We start from the raw sequence: 22,025 nt of genomic DNA on the forward strand, positions 1-22,025 counted from the left end.
TGTTGGTGAAACCCTCTAGCACTTTCAGCAGTTGAACTTGGACTTGTCCCTGCTCAGAGAATTCAGTGCATATTTTCTAATTTAACAAGCACTCCCAGGCCAGACGCAGGGGCTCATGCCTGTAATTCCAGCACTTTGGGAGGCCGAGGTGGGTGGATCTCCTGAGATCAGGAGTTCGAGACCATCCTGGCCAACATGGTGAAACCTCATCTCTACTAAAAGTACAAAGATTAGCCAGGTGTGGGGGCGGGCGCCTGTAATTTCAGCTACTCAGGAAACTGAGGCATGAGAATCACTTGAACATTGAAGGTGGAGGTGGCAGTGAGTGGAGATCGTGCCACTGCAGTCTAGCCTGGGCAACAGCGAGACTCCATCTCAAAAAAAAGAAAAAATAGCATCTCCATATTTTCATGGTTTGTTTCACATTTTTACAACTCAGGTGCTGAGGAGCCTTAGGATGAGTGGTATTTTTTTCTTTCCCATAATACATAAGATAACAGCATGCCTTCCTCTCTGATGGTGTCTGAGACGTGAGGAGTACGATCCGCATCATTACAAGTACTGACTGTCACGCCTTTGGGGTGCCGCGCTGCTGTACCATCTCGTGTCACGGTCAGGGAGCTCTAGCTGAGCATCAGCTAGGATGTGACCTGGAAGCCTGGCTTGGCTCTTAGCTCAATAGTATCCTTCCTTTCAATGGACTCACTCATCACAACTCAAGAAGTTCAGAGTAGGCAGCACGGAGCCAGTCGGAGAATTCTTGCCTCCTTAGCAGCCAAAGCCTTTAGGAAGTAAAGTTATAAACATACTTTAGAGTCTGTATTTCCAGCCCCAAAAGTCCTCCGAGTGCTGGGTATGGGAACATTACAATTTACAAGCGGCTTGTGGCAACCCCAGAGCTGGCGCTTCTGGACAAATCTCCACCCCCTGCTGCTTCCTGCTTTGCAGTAATTGGGGCCTCGAGCCTGATCCAGCTTTGAGGGTCACTGGGGGTTCCCCAGCCCAGGGGTTTTCCAGCCCCAGAGTATTAGAATTTCGGTTGGAATCGGGCAGAATATCAGGCCTCCAGTAGGGGGCGCCATGGCTCCAGTGAGGCCGAGGTGGTTTCAGGACTCCGAAAGATCCCTGGGCAAGGGGATCACTGCGGTCGTGGATTGTGGGGGCTCCTGGGACAGGCTCCCTGGGACGGGCGGACTCTACAGCCATTCGGGTAGGAAGGCGCCGGGGTTCCGTGGGATTTGGGGAGGCACAAAGATCTGGGAGGGAAACTATGGTCTAGATGAAGTCCTAGGATGCCCAGGTCAGGGACACTGCAGCCCTGGGTGGTCGCTTAGTGGGCACTGGCCCGACCCAGCTTCAGGCGGCTCAGGGAGAGGAGGGTGCTATAAAGGCTTCCGGGCTTTGGGGGTGTGGCCACTCGGGGCGTGGTTTGATGTGGGGGCGTGGCCTCCGCCGGGCGGAGCAACGCGGAACCCGGGCGGCGGCAGCGGCGGCAGGAAATCGGGGCTCGGCCCCGCCGGCGCGAGACCCTATCCCCATCCCGGTCCCCGCAGAGCGATCCCCGGGCCCAGGCATGGACGCAGCAGAGCCGGGTAGGGGATCGGAGATTCAGGAGGGGCCTCCCCCGACCGTCCCCTGCTTCCTATATTGAGGGGACACACTTGTCCCGAGAGCCAGGAGAGGAGCTCCTGAATGGGAACGACACAGGGATCCTCCATTGTGGGGACCCCTATGCCTGGAGGGGTTCGGAACACCAGCCGTTGACTCGCTCTCCCTCTTCTGATCTCTCACCCCGGATGCCTGGGGGAGGGGGCCCAGGAAGGGGAAGTGGCCGCTTCTGCTTCTGATTTTTGTGATGGGGGCAGGGTGTCACGACTGCTGAGGGAGAGGGCAATGCGGTAGGATCCCCACAGGACTCCTCTGTAGCCCCCGGGAGCTGGGCAGTGCTGGTCTGGGTCCCCCAGGAGAAGGGGCAGGGGCAGGGGCAGGGGCAGCAGAAATGTGGCAGGGTCCGACTTGGTGTTTCCGGCCGTCTTTGTGTCTGTGTTGTGTATGTAGTGTCATTCGGTCTTTATGTCCCTCATGGCTTCAGTCTCTCCATGTTGTGTTTCTGCCTCAGGCTCTGCCTGGCTGCCCCTTGTGTATTTCCATCTGTCTAGCCTGGAGTCCATGCGGTTCCATTGTCAGGCCTGCTCTCTTCTCGGGACACTGTGGTTGCATCTGGGGCATCTGTTTTGTTAGTTTGCTTCTGGGTCCAGGCAGACCCAGGGTATGGGTGTCTCTGTTCCCTGAGCAGCTGTCTCTGGTCTCTGTTTGGTGGTGTGTGAGTCCATCTGCCTGCCTCAAGTTGGCCCCAACCAAGCCCCCACACCCCTCTCTTTCTCTCTCTCTTTCCCTTTCTCTTCCACCCCCTCCAATGAGACTGGTTGAGGTGCCATGGGTGGAGGGAGGCAGTGGTTAGCCCATGTATTATACTCCCCTCCCCCAGGCCTCCCCCCGGCTCCTGAGGGCAGGAAGAGGTACAGTGACATCTTCCGGAGCCTGGACAACCTTGAAATCTCACTGGGGAACGTGTGAGTCTGAGCCTGGGTCACCCCCAAATCCTGCCAAGATGCCCCAAGCCCCTAACCATTTAGGTACCCTGAAGTCCCATTTGGAACCTGTAACATCTGGAGCCACATATCTAATAGCCAGAGAAGTCTAGGATGGGACCCTCCAAAATGCCTGGTTATCCCATAAGTGCCCCCCTAAATAGACTGGAAATCCCCAAAGTGGTCCTAGAACCCCTACATATCCTTCTTGTAACCCCTTAAAACATTTGTGATCCCTATAATCCTACTCTATGAACCCCAAAGTTACCTGGGACCCTTCAGACTCTTTCTCAAGTCCCATTTTAAAAAACTCGCCTGATTCCCCCATAATACCATTCCTCAGACCTCCCAGATACAAGAGATGCCACAGCGGTGATGTTTGCCACAAACAACCCTAGGATTCCCAAGACCCCTTGCAGGACAGACCGAGTATAAGGTGGCATCCTGACACATCTTTACCCCCCAGGACCTTTGAGATGCTGGCCGGAGACCCTCTACTCTCAGAAGACCCAGAACCTGACAAGACCCCCACAGCCACTGTTGTGAGTGGGGACTAGGGGAATAGGGAGGAAGGCCCCAGGCACAGGGGGCCTTAGGAAGGCCAGGTCCCTGCCCTGTTTGCTTCTGATACTGTCTCCCTCCCCCACAGACCAATGAAGCCAGCCGTTGGAGCGGCCCCTCCCCTGAGGGTCCTACACCCCTCACAGGTAGGGGGGTTTGGAGGCCAGGACAGTGGGGACAGAAAGGAGTCTTTCCTTCAACAAGTCACCATTGACCCTCTCTTCCTTGCCAGGCATCGTTTAGGTTTTGGGACTAAGGCAGTGCACACAACAGATCCCAGTCCCAGCCCTCAGGGAGACCCCCGTCTGGGTAGAGAGTCTGTAAAATAGCTAGGCAGGGTGGAGGCTGAGACAGGAGGATCACTTGAGGCCAGAAATTCGAGACCATCCTGAGCAACAGTGAGACACCATCCCTACAAAAAAAAAAAAAAATTTTTTTTTTAATTAGCTGGGTATGGTCCTGTAGTCCCAGCTACTTTGGAAGCTGAGACTGGAGGATCAATTAAGCCCAGGACTTTGAGGCTGCAGTGAGATATGATTGCGCCACTGCCCTCCAGCCTGAGCAACAGAGCAAGACCCTGTCTAAAAAAATAAACCAAAAACAGAGAATCTGTAAAATTGCAACCAGGATAAGTGATCCCAAAGCAGTGTTAAGGGAGCTGTGAGGGTGTAGGATAGGGGCCACTGGTCTGGTCTGGGGGCTTAGGGAAGACATCCATAGCAGAGTAGTGTACAGAGGTCAGAGGTCCATCCATCTTCCCCAGGAGAGGAACTGGATTTGCGGCTCATTCGGACCAATGGGGGTGTGGACGCAGCCCTGGAATATGCCAAGACCTGGAGCCGCTATGCCAAGGAGCTGCTTGCCTGGACTGAAAAGAGAGCCAGCTACGGTGAGGACCCCTTCCGCCCAGCCCCAGGCACCAGGCAGTCCCCAGATCCCAGCCAGACCCAGAGCCCTCCTCTCTCTTCCTCCAGAGCTGGAGTTTGCCAAAAGCACCACGAAGATCGCTGAAGCTGGCAAGATGTCCATTCAACAGCAGGTAGTCATGACCAGACCCCCAGATCCCCAGCCTTGCCCCACAGATCTTCGGTATCCTCCTACACCACTCTGTCTCCCCCAGAGCCACATGCCTCTGCAGTACATCTACACTCTGTTTCTGGAGCACGACCTCAACCTGGGAGCCCTGGCCATGGAGACACTGGCCCAGCAGAAAAGAGACTACTACCAGGTGAGGCGGCGGGGTGGAATGTTCCAGAGGGCACCCTGCCGTCCTGCTGTCCTTCAGGCCTGATCCCCTCAGTTGCCAGCAAGCTGTGAGGAAGGCACCACTACCAACATCACCATTTTTTTTTTTTTTTTTTTTTTGAGACGGAGTTTCGCTCTTGTTACCCAGGCTGGAGTGCAATGGCGTGATCTCGGCTCACTGCAACCTCCGCCTCCTGGGTTCAAGCAATTCTCCTGCCTCAGCCTCCCGAGTAGCTGGGATTACAGGCACGCACCACCATGCCCAGCTAATTTTTGTACTTTAGTAGAGACAGGGTTTCACCATGTTGACCAGGATGCTCTCAATCTCTTGACCTCGTGATCCACCTGCCTCGGCCTCCCAAAGTGCTGGGATTACAGGCGTGAGCCACTGCGCCCGGCCCTCACATCACTATTTCACTGATGAGGAAGCTGAGGCCCCGGGATGCTCGGGAACTTGCCCAAGGTTACCCAGCAAAGATTCAAGCTGGGCTTCCTGTGCAATTGCAAAACTTTGCTTTTCTTTTTTTCTTTCTTTTTTTTTTTTTGAGACAGAGTCTCGCTCTGTCGCCCAAGCTGGAGTGCAAGGGCATAATCTTGGCTCACTGCAATCTCTGCTTCCTAGGTTCAAGCAGTTCACCTGCCTTAGCCCCCTGAGTAACTGGAATTACAGTCACGTGCTACCACTCCTGGCTAATTTTTCTATTTTTAGTAGAGACAGGGCTTTACCATGTTAGCCAGGCTGGTCTCGAACTCCTGACCTCAGGTGATCCACCCACCTCGGCCTCCCAAAGTGGTGGGATTACAGGAATAAGCCACCACGCCCAGCCAAAAACTTCATTTTCATTTATGGGGAGGGGCATAAGGTGCTGAGTGTTCTCAGGAGGAAAGTCTTAGTGTCTCTGGATCCAGGCAGGAAGGATGAGGTGACCACCTGAGACTTCGGGACACAGGGGTAGGAGAGAGCAAATCTGGAGAAGACCCCAGGAGGAGAATACTGACTCAGGAAAGGGTCTAGCCAGGCACACACCTGTAATCCCAGCACTTCTGGAGGCCAAGGAGGGAGGATTGCTTGAGCATAGGAGTTTGAGACCAAGCTGGGCAACATAGGGAGACCCTGTCTCTACAAAAAATAAATTGTTTTTTAATTAGCTGGGCCTGGTGCTAGTAGTTCTAGCTACTAGGAGGATTGCCTGAGCCCAGGAGTTCAAGACCAACCTAGGCAACATAGTGAGATCTCTGTCTCCATCTACCAAAAAAAAAAAAATTATTTTATTTGTTTATTTATTTATTTAGACAGAGTCTTGCTCTGTTGCCCAGGCTGCAGTGCTGTGGTATGGTCTCGGTTCATTGCAACCTCCACGTCCCAGGTTCAAGCTATTCTCCTGCCTCAGCCTCCCCAGTAGCTGGGATTACAGGCACCTGCCACCACACCCAGCTAATTTTTTTGTATTTTTAGTAGAAACGAGGTTTCACCATGTTGGCCAGGTTGGTCTCAAACTCTTGACCTCATGCGCCCACATTGGCCTCCCAAAGGTGGGATTACAGGCATGAGCCACTGAGTCCAGCCTTATTTATATTTTTTGAGGCAGAGTTTCACTTTATTGCCCAGGCTGGAGTACAGTGGCACGATCTGGGCTGACTGCAATCTCCGCCTCTCAGGTTCAAGCGGTTCTCCTGCCTCAGCCTCCTGAGTACCTGGGACTACAGGAGAGTGCCATCACATTTGTATGATTTTTGTATTTTTGTAGAGATAGGATTTTGCCATGTTGGTCAGGCTGGTCTCGAACTCTTGATCTCAGGTGATCTGCCCACCTCAGCCTTTCAAAGTGCTAGGATTACAGACATGAGCCACTGTGCCTGGCTAACCAGAAAATGAAAAAAAAAAATAGCTGGGTGCAGTGGCTCATGCCTGTAAATCCCAGCACTTTGGGAGGCCAAGGTGGGCAGATCACAAGGTCAAGAGTTCGAGACCAGCCTGACCAATGTGGCAAAACCCTGTCTCTACTAAAAATACAAAAAATTAGCTAGGCTTAGTGGTACGTGCCTGTAATCCCAGCTACTCAGGAGGCTGAGGGAGAAGAATTGCTTGAACTTGGGAGGCAGAGGTCGCAGTGAGCCGAGATCACGAGACTCCATCTCAAAACAGAATTTCTTTTTTTTTTTAATTAACTGGGCCTAGTGCACATGCCTATAGTCCTAGCTACTGGGAGGCTGAGGCTGGAGGATTACTTGAACCCAGGAGTTCAAGTTCAAGACTGCAGTGAGCCATGATTGCTCACTTGCACTCCATCCTGGGCAACAGAGTGAGACCCTGTCTCTAAAAGAAAAAAAGAGGCCAGGCATAGTGGCTCACACTTGTAATCCCAGCACTTTAGGAAGCCGAGGCAGGTGGATCACCTGAGGTCAGGAGTTCAAGACCAGCCTGGCTAACATGGCAAAACCCTGTCTCTACTAAAAATACAAAAATTAGCTGGGTGTGGTGGTGGGCAACTGCAATCCCAGCTACTTGGGAGGCTGAGGCAGGAGAATCGCTTGAACTAGGGAGGCAGAGGTTGCAGTGAGCTGAGATTGCTAGCTGAGATCGCCTATTGCACTCCAGCCTGGGCAATCTCCATCTCAAAAAAATAAAATAAAAAAAGAGTCCAGAGGTGGCAAAGCATATGGCACAGGAATGGAAGGACTGGGTGGGTGCCTCTGAAGTGGCCTTAAGGCAGCGTCCCCATTCCCATTCCCAACCCTTGCCAGCCCCTCGCCGCCAAACGGACTGAGATTGAGAAGTGGCGGAAGGAGTTCAAGGAGCAGTGGATGAAGGAGCAGAAGCGGATGGTGAGGCTCGGAATGGGGAGAGGTGTGGGCTGAGAACGAGACTTGGATGCTGACCTTCTCCTCATCATCCCTCAGAATGAGGCGGTGCAGGCACTTCGGCGTGCCCACTTGCAGTATGTGCAACGCAGCGAAGACCTGCGGGCGCGCTCCCAGGGGTCCCCTGAGGACCCGGCCCCCCAGGCCTCGCCGGGACCTAGCAAGCAGCAGGAGCGGCGGCGGCGCTCACGAGAGGAGGCCCAGGCCAAGGTGGGCACCCGGCCTCGAGCCCCTGCAGTGCTTTGGCGCCCCCTGCCCTCCGCTCTCGCCCACACGGCCCAGTCTTAGGGGCAGGGGCAGGAATTTGGACCCACCCCGCCCCCGGCCTCCGTTTCCCCAGGTGCAGGAGGCCGAGGTGCTGTACCACACCTGCATCCGCGAGGCCAACGCACGGCAGCAGGACCTGGAGACAGCCAAGCAGCGAATCGTGTCGCACGTGCGCAAGCTGGTGTTTCAGGGGGACGAACTGCTGAGACGGGTGAGGCCCATCCCTAAGGCCATCCTCTCCTCACCCTGTTGAGGCCCCGACTGAGTGCCCCACTCCTCACCCCTAAGCCACCCTGGGGACACCACGACTAGGCCATTTCCTTCTACAGCCAGTTCCTGCCCCAGACCCACTGTCTTGGCCCCACTTTCATGGGGTCCTGTCCCCTGGATGACCGGGCCCTGCTCTGACCATGCGCCGTCCCCTGGCCCTAGTTCCTAAGCCGCCCAGGTGCCTTCCAAACCCTAAATGTATTTGCATCTCTAAGGGTCAGGCCCCGCCCCAGTTCTGGCCCCACCCCAGTTCTGGCCCCACCCCCAGGCTCCCAGGCCCCGCCCCTCCCCAGCCTGCTGTCGCCACCCTGCAGGTGACCCTGGGTCTCTTCCGGCTGCGGGGGGCACAGGCGGAGCGTGGCCCCCGCGCCTTCGCCGCCCTGGCCGAGTGCTGCGCGCCCTTTGAGCCGGGCCAGCGCTACCAGGAGTTTGTGCGGGTGCTGCAGCCCGAGGCCCCGCCGCCCCCACCGCCCCCCTTCTCCTTCCAGGAGTTCATTCCCTCCGTGAACAGGTGGGTCGCTGGAGCAGGGACTCGGGAATGAGCCCTGGAATCCCGATGCCAGGATGTTGGCACCGTGGGGCTGGGTACTGAGGTCAGAGAACGCAAAGCCTTAGTGGAATCTAGTACTTCAGGCTCTCAGGGATCTTAGGAGGGTGGATGGGTTGTCCCAGTCCTAGGGGCAGGGGCAGGAATTTGGGGCTACTGTATTCAGGGGGCCACAATGCCCATAGGTATCAGGGCTTGCAGATCTAAGTGCTTGGAGTTGGTACCTAAACATGATGCCTGGGTGCCATCACCCCAGGCCAGTTTCCTGGGGATCAAACCTTCAAGCCCCTGTCTTCTCAGCTCCCCTCTGGACATCAGAAAGAAGCTCTCTGGGCCTCTACCTCCAAGGCTGGACGAGAATTCAGCTGAGCCAGGCCCTTGGGAGGACCCAGGCACAGGCTGGCGCTGGCAAGGTGAGTGCAATGAGGGCTGGGTGGGAGTGGTGCCAGGAGTTCGTTCCCACCATAGGTGGGTTGCAGGAGCAGGGGTTGGGAGCAGGAGACCATCCTTATTGACCTGTCCCACCTAGGGACTCCAGGCCCCACTCCGGGCAGTGATGTGGACAGCGTGGGCGGCGGCAGTGAGTCTCGGTCCCTGGACTCTCCCACTTCCAGCCCAGGTAGGGATAGGACCTGGTCCTGACCCACACTACACCTGTGACCATCCTCCAGCCCTTGGCCAAGCTCTGACCCTCAATCTTTAACTATCCTTTGACCTCTGACCTATCCCATACCCCTGACATATTTCCTCAACCTCTTTTTTCACCTTTTTAAATTTATTTTTATTTATTTATTTATTTATTTATTTATTAGAGACAGAGTCTCACTCTGTCACCCAGGTTGGGGAGAGCAGTGGTGCAATCTCAGCTCAGTGCAACTCTGCCTTCCAGGTTCAAGCGCTTCTCCTGTCTCAGCGTCCAGATTAGATGGGATTACAGGCATGCGCCACCACACCAGCTAATTTTTATATTTTTTAGTAGAGATGGGGTTTCACCATATTGGCCAGGCTGATCTCAAACTCCTGACCTCAGGTGATCTGCCTGCCTCGGTCTCCCAAAGTGCTGGGATTACAGGTGTGAGCCACTGCACCCAGCCTTTTTATTTATTTATTTATTTTAATTTTAAGGAGCAGGGAGTTTAATAGGCAAGAAAGAAGGGGGAAGAAAGAAAGAAGAGGCTTCCCCCTGTACAGAGACAGAGGGGTCTCCAAAGCCGAGAGACGGGACCTTTAAATATTTTTTTGACACAGAGTCTTGCTCTGTTGCCCAGGCTGGAGTGCAGTGGTTCGAGCTTGGCTTACTGCAACCTCCGCTTCCCAGGTTCAAGCGATTCTCATGCCTCAGCCTCCTGAATAGCTGGGACTACAGGTACCCGCCACCATACCTGGCTAATTTTTGTAGTTTTAGTAAAGATGAGGTTTTGCCATGTTGGCCAGGCTAGTCTCAAACTCCTTGCCTCATGTGATCCTCCTGCCTCGGCCTCCCAAAGTGCTGGGATTACAGGCATGAGCCACCACGCCCAGCCTATTTCCTTAACCTCTTGATCCAGCTTCTGAACCACCCCCTGCCCCCACCCCGGGCTGCTGACCCAATTTTCCAACCCTTAACCACTGACCTGTCCAATCCCTCTCCTGATCCTCTGACCCCTTGGGAATTAGTGGGTGGTTCTGGAAGCCCTAATAAAGCAGGAGTGCCTCCGTAGCCTAGGAATCTCCCATGATTCCTCTGACCCCAGGCGCTGGCAGGCGGCGGCTGGTGAAGGCTTCGTCCACAGGCACTGAGTCCTCAGATGACTTTGAGGAGCGAGACCCTGGTGAGGCTGGAAGCAGACAGGGTAGGGCAGGATGGGACAGCGCAGGGCAGGAGGTGGACCAGACACCCCTGACCCTGTCTCCCTGCAGACCTGGGAGACGGGCTGGAGAATGGGCTGGGGAGCCCCTTCAGGAAGTGGACGCTGTCCAGCGCGGCTCAGACCCACCGGTTGCGGCGACTGCGGGGCCCAGCCAAGTGCCGCGAGTGCGAAGCCTTCATGGTCAGCGGGACGGAGTGTGAGGAGGTGTGGCCTGGGCCGATGACCAAATGTCCTTTGCTGACCCCTGATCACCTCCCCAACCTGAGATTCCTACAACCTTTCTGCCCCCAGGACCCACCCTAATCTGATGTCTCCCATAAGCCCCCATTCCTTGAGGATCCCTGTTACCTCTTCCCCCACTGGTCCCTAATGACCCCCTGTCCCTGTGACGTTCCCTGCAGTGCTTCCTGACCTGCCACAAGCGCTGCCTGGAGACTCTGCTGATCCTCTGTGGACATAGGCGGCTCCCAGCCCGGACACCCATCTTTGGGGTCGACTTCCTGCAGCTCCCCAGAGACTTCCCGGAGGAGGTACCGTTTGTGGTCACGAGGTGCACAGCTGAGATAGAACACCGCGCCCTGGATGTGCAGGTGCTGCCCTGACCCTTCATCATCCCCAGAAGTGACCTGAGCAAATCAATAGCCTGATCACGAACCAGGCGTCTGTGTCTCCCCATCACCCTGCAGGGCATTTACCGGGTCAGTGGGTCCCGGGTCCGTGTGGAGCGTCTGTGCCAGGCTTTTGAGAATGGCCGAGCGTTGGTGGAGCTGTCGGGGAACTCGCCTCACGACGTCTCGAGTGTCCTCAAGCGATTTCTCCAGGAGGTGGGTGCTCAGGACACTGGGGGGAACGTGGGCAGGGGCCCTCCGCAGCCCACCCACACTCGTACCGCGCCCTCCGTTCCGCCCCCAGCTCACCGACCCCGTGATCCCCTTCCACCTCTACGATGCCTTCATCTCTCTGGCTAAGACCCTGCATGCAGACCCTGGGGACGACCGCAGGACCCCCAGCCGCAGCCCTGAGGTTATCCCCTCGCTCAAGACCCTCCTGGCGCAGCTGCCTCACTCTAACTACAACACTCTGCGGCACCTGGTGGCCCATCTGTTCAGGTGTGCACGGGCCCCTGAGCCCTGAAACGCCACCCTCTTCCCTGGACGCGTGACTACTGACGTCCCTGGCCAACCCCTGACACTGACCTCTGACCTTTGGCCCACATTTTCTGAACTCTGAACCTTAATCCATGATTCATAACTTTGGCTACTGACCCCTGTCCCCCAACCCTGGATATGTGGCTGCTGGTCTCAGAGGACTTACACCTGTGATACGGGCAAGTCACCACTAAGCTGGCCTGCGGGTCCCACCCTTGTCCTCAGACCAGTGACCTTGCACCTTGTACCCTGACCTTTCTCTTCACACCATCCCCAGGGTGGCTGCACGGTTTATGGAAAACAAGATGTCTGCCAACAATCTGGGCATTGTGTTCGGGCCGACACTACTACGGCCACCAGATGGTCCTCGGGCAGCCGGTGCCATCCCTGTCACTTGCCTGCTGGACTCTGGGCATCAGGCCCAGCTTGTGGAGTTCCTCATCGTGCACTACGAGCAGATCTTCGGGATGGATGAGCTCCCCCAGGCCACCGAGCCCCCACCCCAAGACTCCAGCCCAGCCCCTGGGTCCCTCACAACCAGCCCCCAACCGCCACCCCTGCACCTTGACCTGGACTCCCAGCCCCTAGTCCTAGCCTCATCCCCCAGCCCGGACCCCCAGCCCCACATTGACCTGGAGCAGCATCCCACCGCTACTCCCAGTGAGGTAGGAACCCACAGGGCCCACAGCCGTGGAGAGGGCCTTGTCTCTGTTCAGTTCTCTTACCCTCTCTTTCATCTTCCTTTGATAATTGGAAAATTTCCTTCATTCTCCCCCTCCCTTCCTCATTTAACTTGTGTTCATTCTGGAAGGAATAGTGAGGAATGAGCAGTGGGCAGAGATGGTGTAACAAGAGGGGACAGCCCTGCAGAGGTACTAACGTGGGTGGTCATTCACGCCTCCAACGGAATATTTATTGAACATCTACTGTGTGCCAAGCATTGTCGTAGGCATTGCAGATACATCCACAAGCTAAATATCCAAAGACCTTGTCCTCTCTGTGCCTGCGTTTTAGTGGGGAGAGACCAACAGTAAACATGACACTAAGTCAGTTATCTGGGATGTGATAAGGTGATGGTGATAAGGGTAATGGATCATTAAAAGGTAGAGTAATGGCTGGGCACGGTGGCTCATGCCTGTAATCCCAGCACTCTGGGAGGCTGAGGCAGGCACATCACCTGAGGTCAGGAGTTCAAGACCAGCCTGACTAACATGGAGAAACCCTGCCTCTACTAAAAATATAAAAATTAGCCAGGCGTGGTGGTGTGCACCTGTTAATTCCAGCTACTTGGGAGGCTGAGGCAGGAGAATCGCTTGAGCCTGGGAAGCAGAGGTTGTAGTGAGCCAAGATGGCGCCACTGCACTCCAGCCTGGGCGACAGAGCGAGACTCCATCTCCAAAAAACAAAACTTAGACACAGGACACGGGAGACCAGCACTGTGGGAGTGTAGAGGGCAGTTTGTAGCACTAAGTAGGACGGTAGGAGCAGGTCTTATAGAGCAGGTAGATTTGAGCATTTGAGCAAAGACTGGAAGGACGTGAAGGAATGAGCCAGCCACGTGAAGATCAGGTGAACAGTGTTCCAGGCAAAGGGAACAGCCAGTGCAAAGGCCCTGAGGTAGGAGCGCAGCCCCACTCTGTAATGAATAAGGGGAAGGTGGTAGGAAGTGATGCAAAAGAGGAGTGGGCTCAGCTGGCTCTGCCAGCCACCCCGACCTTGCATTTGCTATGCACAGAGTGTGGAACACCACAGAGCCCTCCCATGCACAGGGCACAGACCACCACTGAATGCACACCTGCTATGCAGGGGATACTACAGAGGCTTCCTGTTGTCCTCTCCACAGTCCTGAGAAGTAGGTGCTGTTAGTGAAAATCATTTACGGATGAAACAATGCAGGCTTTCAGCAGTGAATGGCCCTAAAATGGGAGCTGTAGCAGTTGGAATCTTTTTTTTTTGTTTTTGGAGACAGAATCTCACTGTGTTGCCCAGGTTGGAGCAATCTTGGCTCACCACAACCTCCACCTCCCAGGTTCAATTGATTCTCATGCCTCAGCCCCCCGAGTAGCTGGGACTATAGGTGCGTGCCACCACACCTGGCTAATTTTTGTACTTTTAGTAGAGACAAGGTTTCACCATGTTGGCCAGGGTGGTCTTGAACCCATGACCTCAAGTAATCCACCTGCGTCAGCCACTGTGCCCGGCTGCAGTTGGAATCTTTTTTTTTTTTTTGGACGGAGTTTTGCTCTTGTTGCCCAGGCTGGAGTGCAATGGCATGATCTCGGCTCACTGCAACCTCCGCCACCTGGGTTCAAGCGATTCTTCTGCCTCAGCCTCCCGAGTAGCTAGATTACAGGCATGCACCACCATGCCTGGCTAATTTTTTTTTCTTTTTTGAGACAGAGTCTCACTCTGTTGCCCAGGGGCTCACTGCAACCGCTGCCTCCCAGGTTCAAGTGATTCTCCTGCCTCAGACTCCTGACTAGCTGGGATTATAGGCGCGTGCCACCACGCCCAAGTAATTTTTATATTTTTGGTAGAGATGGGATTTCATCATGTTAGTCAGGCTGATCTTAAACTCCTGACCTCGTGATCTGCCCACCTTGGCCTCCCAAAGTGCTGGGATAACAGACATGAGCTACTGTGCCCAGCCTGGCTAATTTTTTTGTATTTTTAGTAGAGATGGGGTTTTACCATGTTGGTCAGGCTGGTCTCCAACTCCTGACCTCAGGTGATCCGCCCACCTCAGCCTCCCAAAGTGCTGGGATTACAGGCATGAGCCACTGTGCCTGGCCTAGAATCTTTAACAAAGGTCACCAGTCTGGATCCAGAGCTCAGCCGTGAACCAGGAAGCAGCAGCACCCGCCGCTCCGGACTGCTAGAACAGTCCATGCCCAAGGCCTGAGCTGCTGGTATCCTGCTGCACCCGCCATTCCTGAGAGCAAGGATCTCTCCTGCAGTGGTCCAGAGCTGGGAAGCGGCTGCTGGTGAACTGAGGGTCTCTGAGAGCCGGAATGGCTCATAAAGTGCTCAGGACAGTGTCTGATGTGTAGAAAGAACCCAAGCTGCCAACCATTTAGCTAAAAATGGCACAGTAAGGTTGGTAAGGTTGCAGAGAGCAGCCCAGGATGGTAGTTCAGAGGCTCCACTGGTCCTAATGTGGAGAAGGCTGAGCCACTCCCTGGGCTGGCCCTCTGCTAAACAAGGATTTTCCCACCCTCATGGAGCCCATAGTTCAGACTCAATGAATGACACTGTATACTTATTATTATTACTATTATTATTATTATTTTGAGATGGAGTCTCACTCCATCTTGGGATTTTAGTGTTAGGGTCTCATTCTTGGGTTTCTCCCCTGCAGATTCCAACTCCACAGAGTGACCAGAGAGAGGAAATGGCTGAAGACATCAAAGATGAAGGAGGGGAAGGTGAGTATGTTAGGGAGAGGTTCTGGGGCTGCCCTGGCCCCAGGGTGGCTTGGCTAAAAGATGATTCCTGGTGGGGGGATGTTCAGAGAACTTGGGAGTACTCTGCACTGACCACTCACCCATACACACAGCATCCAGCCAAGGCCCAGAGGACTCACTCCTGGGGACACAGTCTCGTGGCCACTTCAGCCGCCAGCCAGTGAAGTATCCCCGGGGCGGTGTACGGCCTGTCACCCACCAGCTGTCGAGTCTGGCCCTGGTGGCTTCCAAGCTGTGCGAAGAGACCCCCATCACATCAGTGCCCAGAGGGAGTTTGCGGGGGCGGGGGCCCAGCCCTGCAGCCACCTCCCGTGAGGGCAGCCCCCTGCGCCGCACCCCGCTGCCCAAGCATTTTGAGATCACCCAGGAGACAGCCCGGCTACTCTCCAAACTGGACAGCGAGGCTGTGCCCAGGGCCACCTGCTGCCCAGACGTCCAGCCTGAGGAAACCGAGGACCATCTCTGACCACCCCGGCAGGGAAGAGGCCCAGATCTCCCTACCTCCTGCCACCTGGTGGCCAAACACCCAGCCAGGAGTTCAATGTTGGGAGGTCAAGAGGGTTCCTATCAAGAAAAACTGTTTAATACGTGGCCGGGGGGAGGCTTAAAACCTTTTGGGGGCAATGTCCCAGAATCCCCCCGCTAGACACAGCTCATTGCCAAGCGTCAGGGTCACTCGGGCTCAGAGGTCACTCAGGGTCAATACTCAGGGTCAATACAGGTTATGAGATCTTTGGAGTCCATCCTAGTCTCTGACCCCTGGGACAGGGGTCCCTTTTGCTACTTTGGCTGTGATCACTCCCCCACACCCGCCTGCCTCCTACTCGAACTCCAAGTGACCTTGGAGAAGATGGGCAGCTTGGACTCCACATTCTGGTGGTGCCTGGGGTCTGATGGCCTCTAATAAACTGTGTCCTGTATGCCCTTGGGTGCGTCTCTGCCAGAGGAGAGGCCAGTGTAGGCAGCACTCCTTGCCCCTTTTTTACCAATCAGGGGAATCCAGGCCTCCTCCTTTTTTGTTTATTGAGATGGATGGAGTCTCACTCTGTGGCCAGGCTGGAGTGCAGTGGCGTGATCTTGGCTCACTGTAACCTCTACCTCCCAAGTTCAAGTGATTCTCCCGCCTCAGCCTCCTTAGTAGCTGGGACTACAGGCATGTGCCACCAGGCCTAGCTAAATTTTTTGTATTTTTAGTAGAGACCGGTTTCACTGTGTTGGCCTGGAAGGTCTGGATCTCCTGATCCGCCTGCCTCGGCCTCCCAAAGTGCTGGGATTACAGGAGTGAGCCACTGCGCTCAGCCTCAAGGCCTCCTCCTCGCATCATCAAACATGCTGGTGCACCTACCTAAAGGCATCTGGAGCTGGGCCACAGCACCCGGCTGAGTCACACCGGCCCGGCCCTCCCAGAGCTCTGCGTCCCCGATCCGGTCCTGCATAACCAAATACAGTTTAACAAAGTGCAGATAACCGGGACAATGGGGCTGTGTGCTCCGGACCGTGGGAGCCCCGGGCTGCTGCAAGCGGGCCGAGGGAGGAAGCCGCAGGGCAGGGTAGGGCAGGGCCGGGCTGTGCAGGGGGCAGCGCTGTCCCAGGGTGGGGGAGTGCGGGGGCGGGATTCCAAAACCCTAGCTTGCCCACGATCAGCTGGGGCCGCAGAGGATGGGCCCCACACGGGAGGCCGCGGCGCCCGGTAGCTGCAAGCTGGGAAAGCCGAGGCTGGGCGGGGGTCCGGGCAGTGGGAGCCAAGTCGGATCAGGGAGTGGCTAGTAACTCGGCGGCCGATTGGACACGAAGAAGAGCTCGGGGTGGGGCTGGGAGGGTGGGGGTCCGGACCCGGGGCGCGGACCCTAGACCACCTAGAACTACACCCGGGCGGCGCGAGGTCACGGCGGGAATTCTCGGGTCGACCGAGTGACTCAGCCCCGCAGGCTCGAAACTGCAGGCGCGTGAGGTGTGCAGGAACCCGGGTGGGGGGTCCCCCGCCGGAAATAGAGAGGGGCGACCGAGGGGCCGCGAGGCGGGGAGGAAACTGGAGGGTTGTGGTTCCTGGCGACTCCGCCCCCGACGCGGCCGCGAAGGCGGGGCTCCCCCAGGTGGCGGGGCGGGGCAGGGCTCCCCAGGTGGCCGGGGCGGGGCGGGGCGGGGGCGGGGCGCCGGGGAAGACCCCGCCTCCTGTGCCCTATTTGCAGCCCGCGCCGGGCGCACCCGGACGCTCCTCCGCTCCCGCCGAGGTCGCTGGGCCATGGGCCTGGAACCCTCCCCGACCCCCCGCGAGCCTGCCTCGTCTGCAGCGTGACGGGTGGCCCAGGTGAGGCCAGCACGGACGGGAGGCGGGCGGGTGCGGGCCTGGGCCCGGGGGTAGGGCGCGGCACGTGCCTGCGGGGCCAGGACGCTGCCCCCTGATCCCTTTCCCCCTACCCCTTCCCCAGCCTGGAGACGCCTGGAGGCCCGGCCAGCCGTCCCTTCCCCAACCACTGTCTTTGTCCCGGAGACCGCCAATGTCCTCCGTCCCACCCGGAACAGCCCAGTGCCCCGCCCGTTTGGGAAGCACTCGCGCCCAAATCCCGCGGCCCAACTTCTGGGGCCGCCTCTCTGCCCACTCCGATCACCTCCAGGTCTTGGCACCGTCCCCACCTCGCAGGGTCTTAGCAAGTGACCGCACCCTTGTGCGCACACGCCCCAGCGTCTCTGCTCCCTATACTGACTCCGGCACCAAAGTGACCCTTCCTCATCTCGTCCCGCAGCTCACACCCCTTTGTCTTGCCCTAACCCTCCTCTTCCCACAACCCAAACTGGATCACACAGTGGCGGCAGGTGAGTTGGGATTGGACCATGGATGGGTTTTGTTTCGCTGCTTCTGGTTAAAAAACCCATTGACTTGTGTGATGTCGTGCACACAGGTCTTATTAGTAGATAAGAAACAGCTGCTCGTCAACCCCCACCCAAGCCCCAGGGAGCTTGCGTTTTCCAGGCCACCCTGGTCCTCACCACTGCCACTTTGCTCCAAGGCATCTGAATTCGAGACCCTTCCCCTTCCTGTGCTGACCCTCCTCTGCAGCTGTTGCCCCTCCCTGTGTCCTTCCAAGAAGCGCCACATACACCGATCTCTGTGTGTCCCCAGATGGTCACCATGGGCCAGTGCTACTACAACGAGACCATTGGCTTCTTCTATAACAACAGTGGCAAGGAGCTCAGCTCCCACTGGAGGCCCAAGGATATAGTCGTGGTGGCACTGGGGCTGACCGTCAGCGTGCTGGTGCTGCTGACCAACCTGCTGGTCATAGCAGCCATCGCCTCCAACCGCCGCTTCCATCAGCCCATCTACTACCTGCTGGGCAACCTGGCCGCGGCTGACCTCTTCGCAGGCGTGGCCTACCTCTTCCTCATGTTCCACACCGGCCCCCGCACAGCCCGACTTTCCCTTGAGGGCTGGTTTCTGCGGCAGGGCTTGCTGGACACGAGCCTCACGGCGTCAGTGGCCACGCTGCTGGCCATCGCGGTGGAGCGGCACCGCAGCGTGATGGCTGTGCAGCTGCACAGCCGCCTGCCCCGTGGCCGCGTCATCATGCTCATTGTGGGTGTGTGGATGGCTGCCCTGGGCCTGGGGCTGCTGCCCGCCCACTCCTGGCACTGCCTCTGCGCCCTGGACCGCTGCTCACGCATGGCACCCCTGCTCAGCCGCTCCTATTTGGCCGTCTGGGCTCTGTCGAGCCTGCTTGTCTTCCTGCTCATGGTGGCTGTCTACACCCGCATTTTCTTCTATGTGCGGCGGCGAGTGCAGCGCATGGCGGAGCATGTCAGCTGCCACCCCCGCTACCGAGAGACCACGCTCAGCCTGGTTAAGACTGTTGTCATCATCCTGGGTGAGTGGGACCCTCGGGGGGCCCACAGGGACCCTGCTTCCCCCTATTTCCCACAAGACACTGCGAAGCAACAAGCAAAACAAGCTACCTGATAGAGGGTGATGGGCGGCTGACTTAGGTGGGGAATGTTCTTTAGGGAGGTGATCTGTGAGCAGAGGCCTGAATGCTGAGGATAGGAACAGAGAGAGTTCCAGGCAGAGGAGACACAAAGTAAAGACTTCAAAGCAAGCCGGGCATGGTGGCTGACGCCTGTAATCCCAGCACTTTGGGAGGTCGAGGCGGGTGGATCACAAGGTCAAGAGATCAAGACCATCCTGGTCAACATGGTGAAACCCCATCTCTACTAAAAATACAAAAAAAAAAAAAAAAAAAAAAGACGTCAAGGTAGTACCAGGCCAGAGCCTCTAAAGAGGAAAGCTGGCTTGTGAGGAGGGTTCAGCAAGGCTTTAAGGGGCACAGACAGGGGTCATATTTTATTTTGAGTTTTGTGGGAAGCCCTTAAGAGTTTTTAGCAATGTTAAGCCTGGTTTAACAAAAAGCCTTTAAATTATTTTTTAATCTATACATATTTTTACATTTCAATTTTTTTTTTCCAGGGTGAATAGGGAGGGACATTTCATTTTTTTTTTTTTAAGAGATAGGGTCTTACTCTGTTGCCCAGGCTAGATTACAGTGGCTCCATCATAGCTCACTGCAGCCTCAAACTTCTATGCTCAGGTGATCCCCCTGCCTCAGCTTCCTGAGTAGCTGGTACTACAGGCATGCACCACCATACCTGGCTAATTTTCTTTTTTCTTTATTTTTATTTTTTAGAGAAGGGGCCTCACTATGTTTTCCAGGCTGGAGAGCAGTGGCTATTTACAGGCGTGATCCCACTACTGATCAGCACGGGAGTTTTGATCTGCTCTGTTTCCGACCTGGGCTGGTTCACCCCTCCTTAGGCAACATGGTGGTCCCCCGCTCCTGGGAGGTCACCATATTGATGCCGAACTTAGTGCGGACACCCTATCGGCATAGCGCACTGCAGCCCAGAACTCCTGGGCTCAAGCGATCCTCTAGCCTCAGCCTCCCAAGTAGCTGGGACTACAGGCACACGCCACTGTGCCCGGCCAGGCTAATTTTTTATTTTTTGTAGAGACAGGATCTCACCATATTGCACAGCCTGGTCTCAAACTCCTGGCCTCAAGTGATTCTCCTGCCTCAGTCTCTCAAAAGCTGCAGTGAGGTGCTGAGTGATCGTGCCACGGTACTCCAGCCTACGTGACAGAAGGAGACCCTGTCTCAAAAAAAACACACGAAATGTCCAGTGCCTTGGCCACTGTGTACCAATTAGCATAGATGTCACCTTTTAGCAGGTCTTCCTGTGACACTGCAGAATCGGCAAAGCAGGCAACTCTTGCACTGCAAACTGCACCGTTATCGCTTGAGCTCTGGAGACCAACCCCAAACTGAGAGCTGCGGGTGCCGGGCCTCTGCCAGCTGGCCCCGCTCACCTCCGCCTCTGTCCCACAGGGGCGTTCGTGGTCTGCTGGACACCAGGCCAGGTGGTGCTGCTCCTGGATGGTCTGGGCTGCCAGTCCTGCAATGTCCTGGCTGTGGAGAAGTACTTCCTCCTGTTGGCTGAAGCCAACTCGCTGGTCAATGCTGCCGTGTACTCTTGCCGAGATGCTGAGATGCGCCGCACCTTCCGCCGCCTCCTCTGCTGCGCGTGCCTCCGCCGGTCCCCCCACGAGTCTGCCCACGATGCCTCCTCTGCCCGGGGACATGCCAGCACTCGCATCGTGCTTCCCGAGAACGGCCACCCACTGATGGATTCCACCCTTTAGCTAGCTTGGACTTCAGCAGGATGCAGCAAACAACAAATCCGCAGCCCTTAACCACTCGTGGGTGCTCCTGGCTTAACCCAACCATCGGGACTGACTGAACGGCAGGCCAGGGTCTGGCACAGCGCAGCACCACTGCCAGCCCTCCCCAGGCACACCACTCTGGCCAGGGCACGGGGGCTTGGGGTCATCTCCTACTGCCTGGGGGAGTTGGATGGGGTGTAGGAATCTGGCTCTTCGGTCATCTCAGGTTTAGGGGATTTGTAACAGACATTTTTCTGTTTTCACTGCGTATCCCACTGGTAAGCCCTGTGGACTGGTACCTGCTGTGATGCTGAGGGTTTTAAGGTGGGAAGAGATGAGGGCTCTCTCGGGCCATGCAACCTGGTGTGACTGGGTAATGAGGACATACTGTGGACACCCCATCTTCCTGAGGCTGATTCTTTGGCAGCAGAGACTGAGAGGTGCAGAGTGTGAGATCTGGGAAAGGTTTGTGGCTCCTTGCAGCCTCCAGGGGCTGGCCTGTCCCCATTAGAATCGAAGCAGTCCACGGGGAGAGCAGGATACAAGGAGTAAACCTTTTCACTCTGAGGTCTCCAAAGCATTTGTTGTTCTCAATTCAGACAGTGTATCTGTCCCTGTGTCCCAGAATTGTCCACCTTGGCCCAGGTCCAGCAAGGATCCTTCAACATGGTATCTCCTTGGCCCTGTGTTCGTTCTTCTTCAGTCTGGCTGGCTGTTACTCCATCTCTCTTTTTTTTTAGACAGAGCCTCACTTTGTAGCCCAGGCTGGAGAGCAGTGGCACAATCTCAGCTCACTGCAACCTCCACCTCCAGGTTCAAGATTCTCGTGCTTCAGGGGAAACTGGGATTACAGGTGCACGCCACCACGCCCGGCTAATCTTTGTATTTTTATTATTTATTTATTTATTTTTGAGAGAGAGTCTCACTCTGTCACCCAGGCTGAGTGCAGTGGTGCGATTTTGGCTCACTGCAACTTCTGCCTCCTGGGTTCAAGTGATTCTCCTGTCTTAGCCTCCAGAGTAGCTGGGATTACAGGCATCTGCCACCATGCCTGGCTAATTTTTGTATTTTAGTAGAGATGGGGTTTCACCATGTTGGCCGGGCTGGTCTCGAGCTCCTGACCACCTCAAATGATCCACCTGCCTCAGCCTTCCAAAGTGCTGGGATTATAGGCATGAGCCACCTCACCCAGCCTTTTTTTTTTTTTTTTGAGACAGAGTCTCACTCTGTAACTCAGGCTGGAATACAATGGCATGATCATGGCTCACTGCATCCTCCACCCCTGGGTTTAAGCAATTCTCCTGCCTCAGCCTCCCCGGTAGTTGGGACTACAGGTGCGCACCACCATGCCCAGCTAATTTTTTGTATTTTAGTAGAGATGGGGTTTTACCATGTTGCCGAGGCTAGTCTCGAACTCCTGACCTCAGGTGATCCATCCACCTCGGCCTCCCAAAGTGCTGGGATTACAGGGCTGAGCCACCGTGCCCGGCCGGTCTTACTTATTTTCATG

General features: G+C 56.0%; 2 protein-coding genes across 4 annotated transcripts; both read left to right on the forward strand.

Moving 5' to 3' along the window:
• The first annotated feature begins 1,451 nt into the window (after positions 1-1,451).
• On the forward strand, positions 1,452-15,725 carry GMIP (GEM interacting protein). 3 transcript variants are annotated; one of them, XM_012443619.2, is made up of 21 exons: positions 1,452-1,592; positions 2,489-2,573; positions 3,058-3,133; positions 3,241-3,298; positions 3,916-4,041; positions 4,127-4,191; positions 4,273-4,380; positions 7,143-7,223; positions 7,299-7,469; positions 7,600-7,737; positions 8,111-8,307; positions 8,644-8,756; positions 8,873-8,962; positions 10,077-10,154; positions 10,243-10,397; positions 10,595-10,783; positions 10,880-11,017; positions 11,106-11,302; positions 11,619-12,006; positions 14,700-14,766; positions 14,898-15,725. In XM_012443619.2, exons 1-21 carry the CDS (start codon positions 1,574-1,576, stop codon positions 15,269-15,271), a joined length of 2,913 nt encoding a protein of 970 aa, XP_012299042.2. In that variant the 5' UTR covers positions 1,452-1,573; the 3' UTR covers positions 15,272-15,725. The 3 variants fall into 3 exon arrangements, with proteins under 3 accessions (XP_012299042.2, XP_012299044.2, XP_012299045.2); XM_012443621.2 differs by lacking the exon at positions 10,077-10,154; XM_012443622.2 differs by lacking the exon at positions 10,077-10,154 and having other exon boundaries at positions 8,882-8,962.
• A 1,265-nt stretch (positions 15,726-16,990) lies between these two features.
• On the forward strand, positions 16,991-21,314 carry LPAR2 (lysophosphatidic acid receptor 2). The gene is made up of 3 exons (XM_012443625.2): positions 16,991-17,113; positions 17,927-18,668; positions 20,181-21,314. Exons 2-3 carry the CDS (start codon positions 17,927-17,929, stop codon positions 20,492-20,494), a joined length of 1,056 nt encoding a protein of 351 aa, XP_012299048.1. The 5' UTR covers positions 16,991-17,113; the 3' UTR covers positions 20,495-21,314.
• The last annotated feature ends 711 nt before the right edge of the window (positions 21,315-22,025 follow it).

This window comes from Aotus nancymaae, unplaced genomic scaffold, assembly GCF_030222135.1.
Source record: "Aotus nancymaae isolate 86718 unplaced genomic scaffold, 86718_ANA_hifiasm-v0.15.2.pri h1tg000028l, whole genome shotgun sequence".
Lineage (NCBI taxonomy): Eukaryota > Metazoa > Chordata > Mammalia > Primates > Aotidae > Aotus > Aotus nancymaae.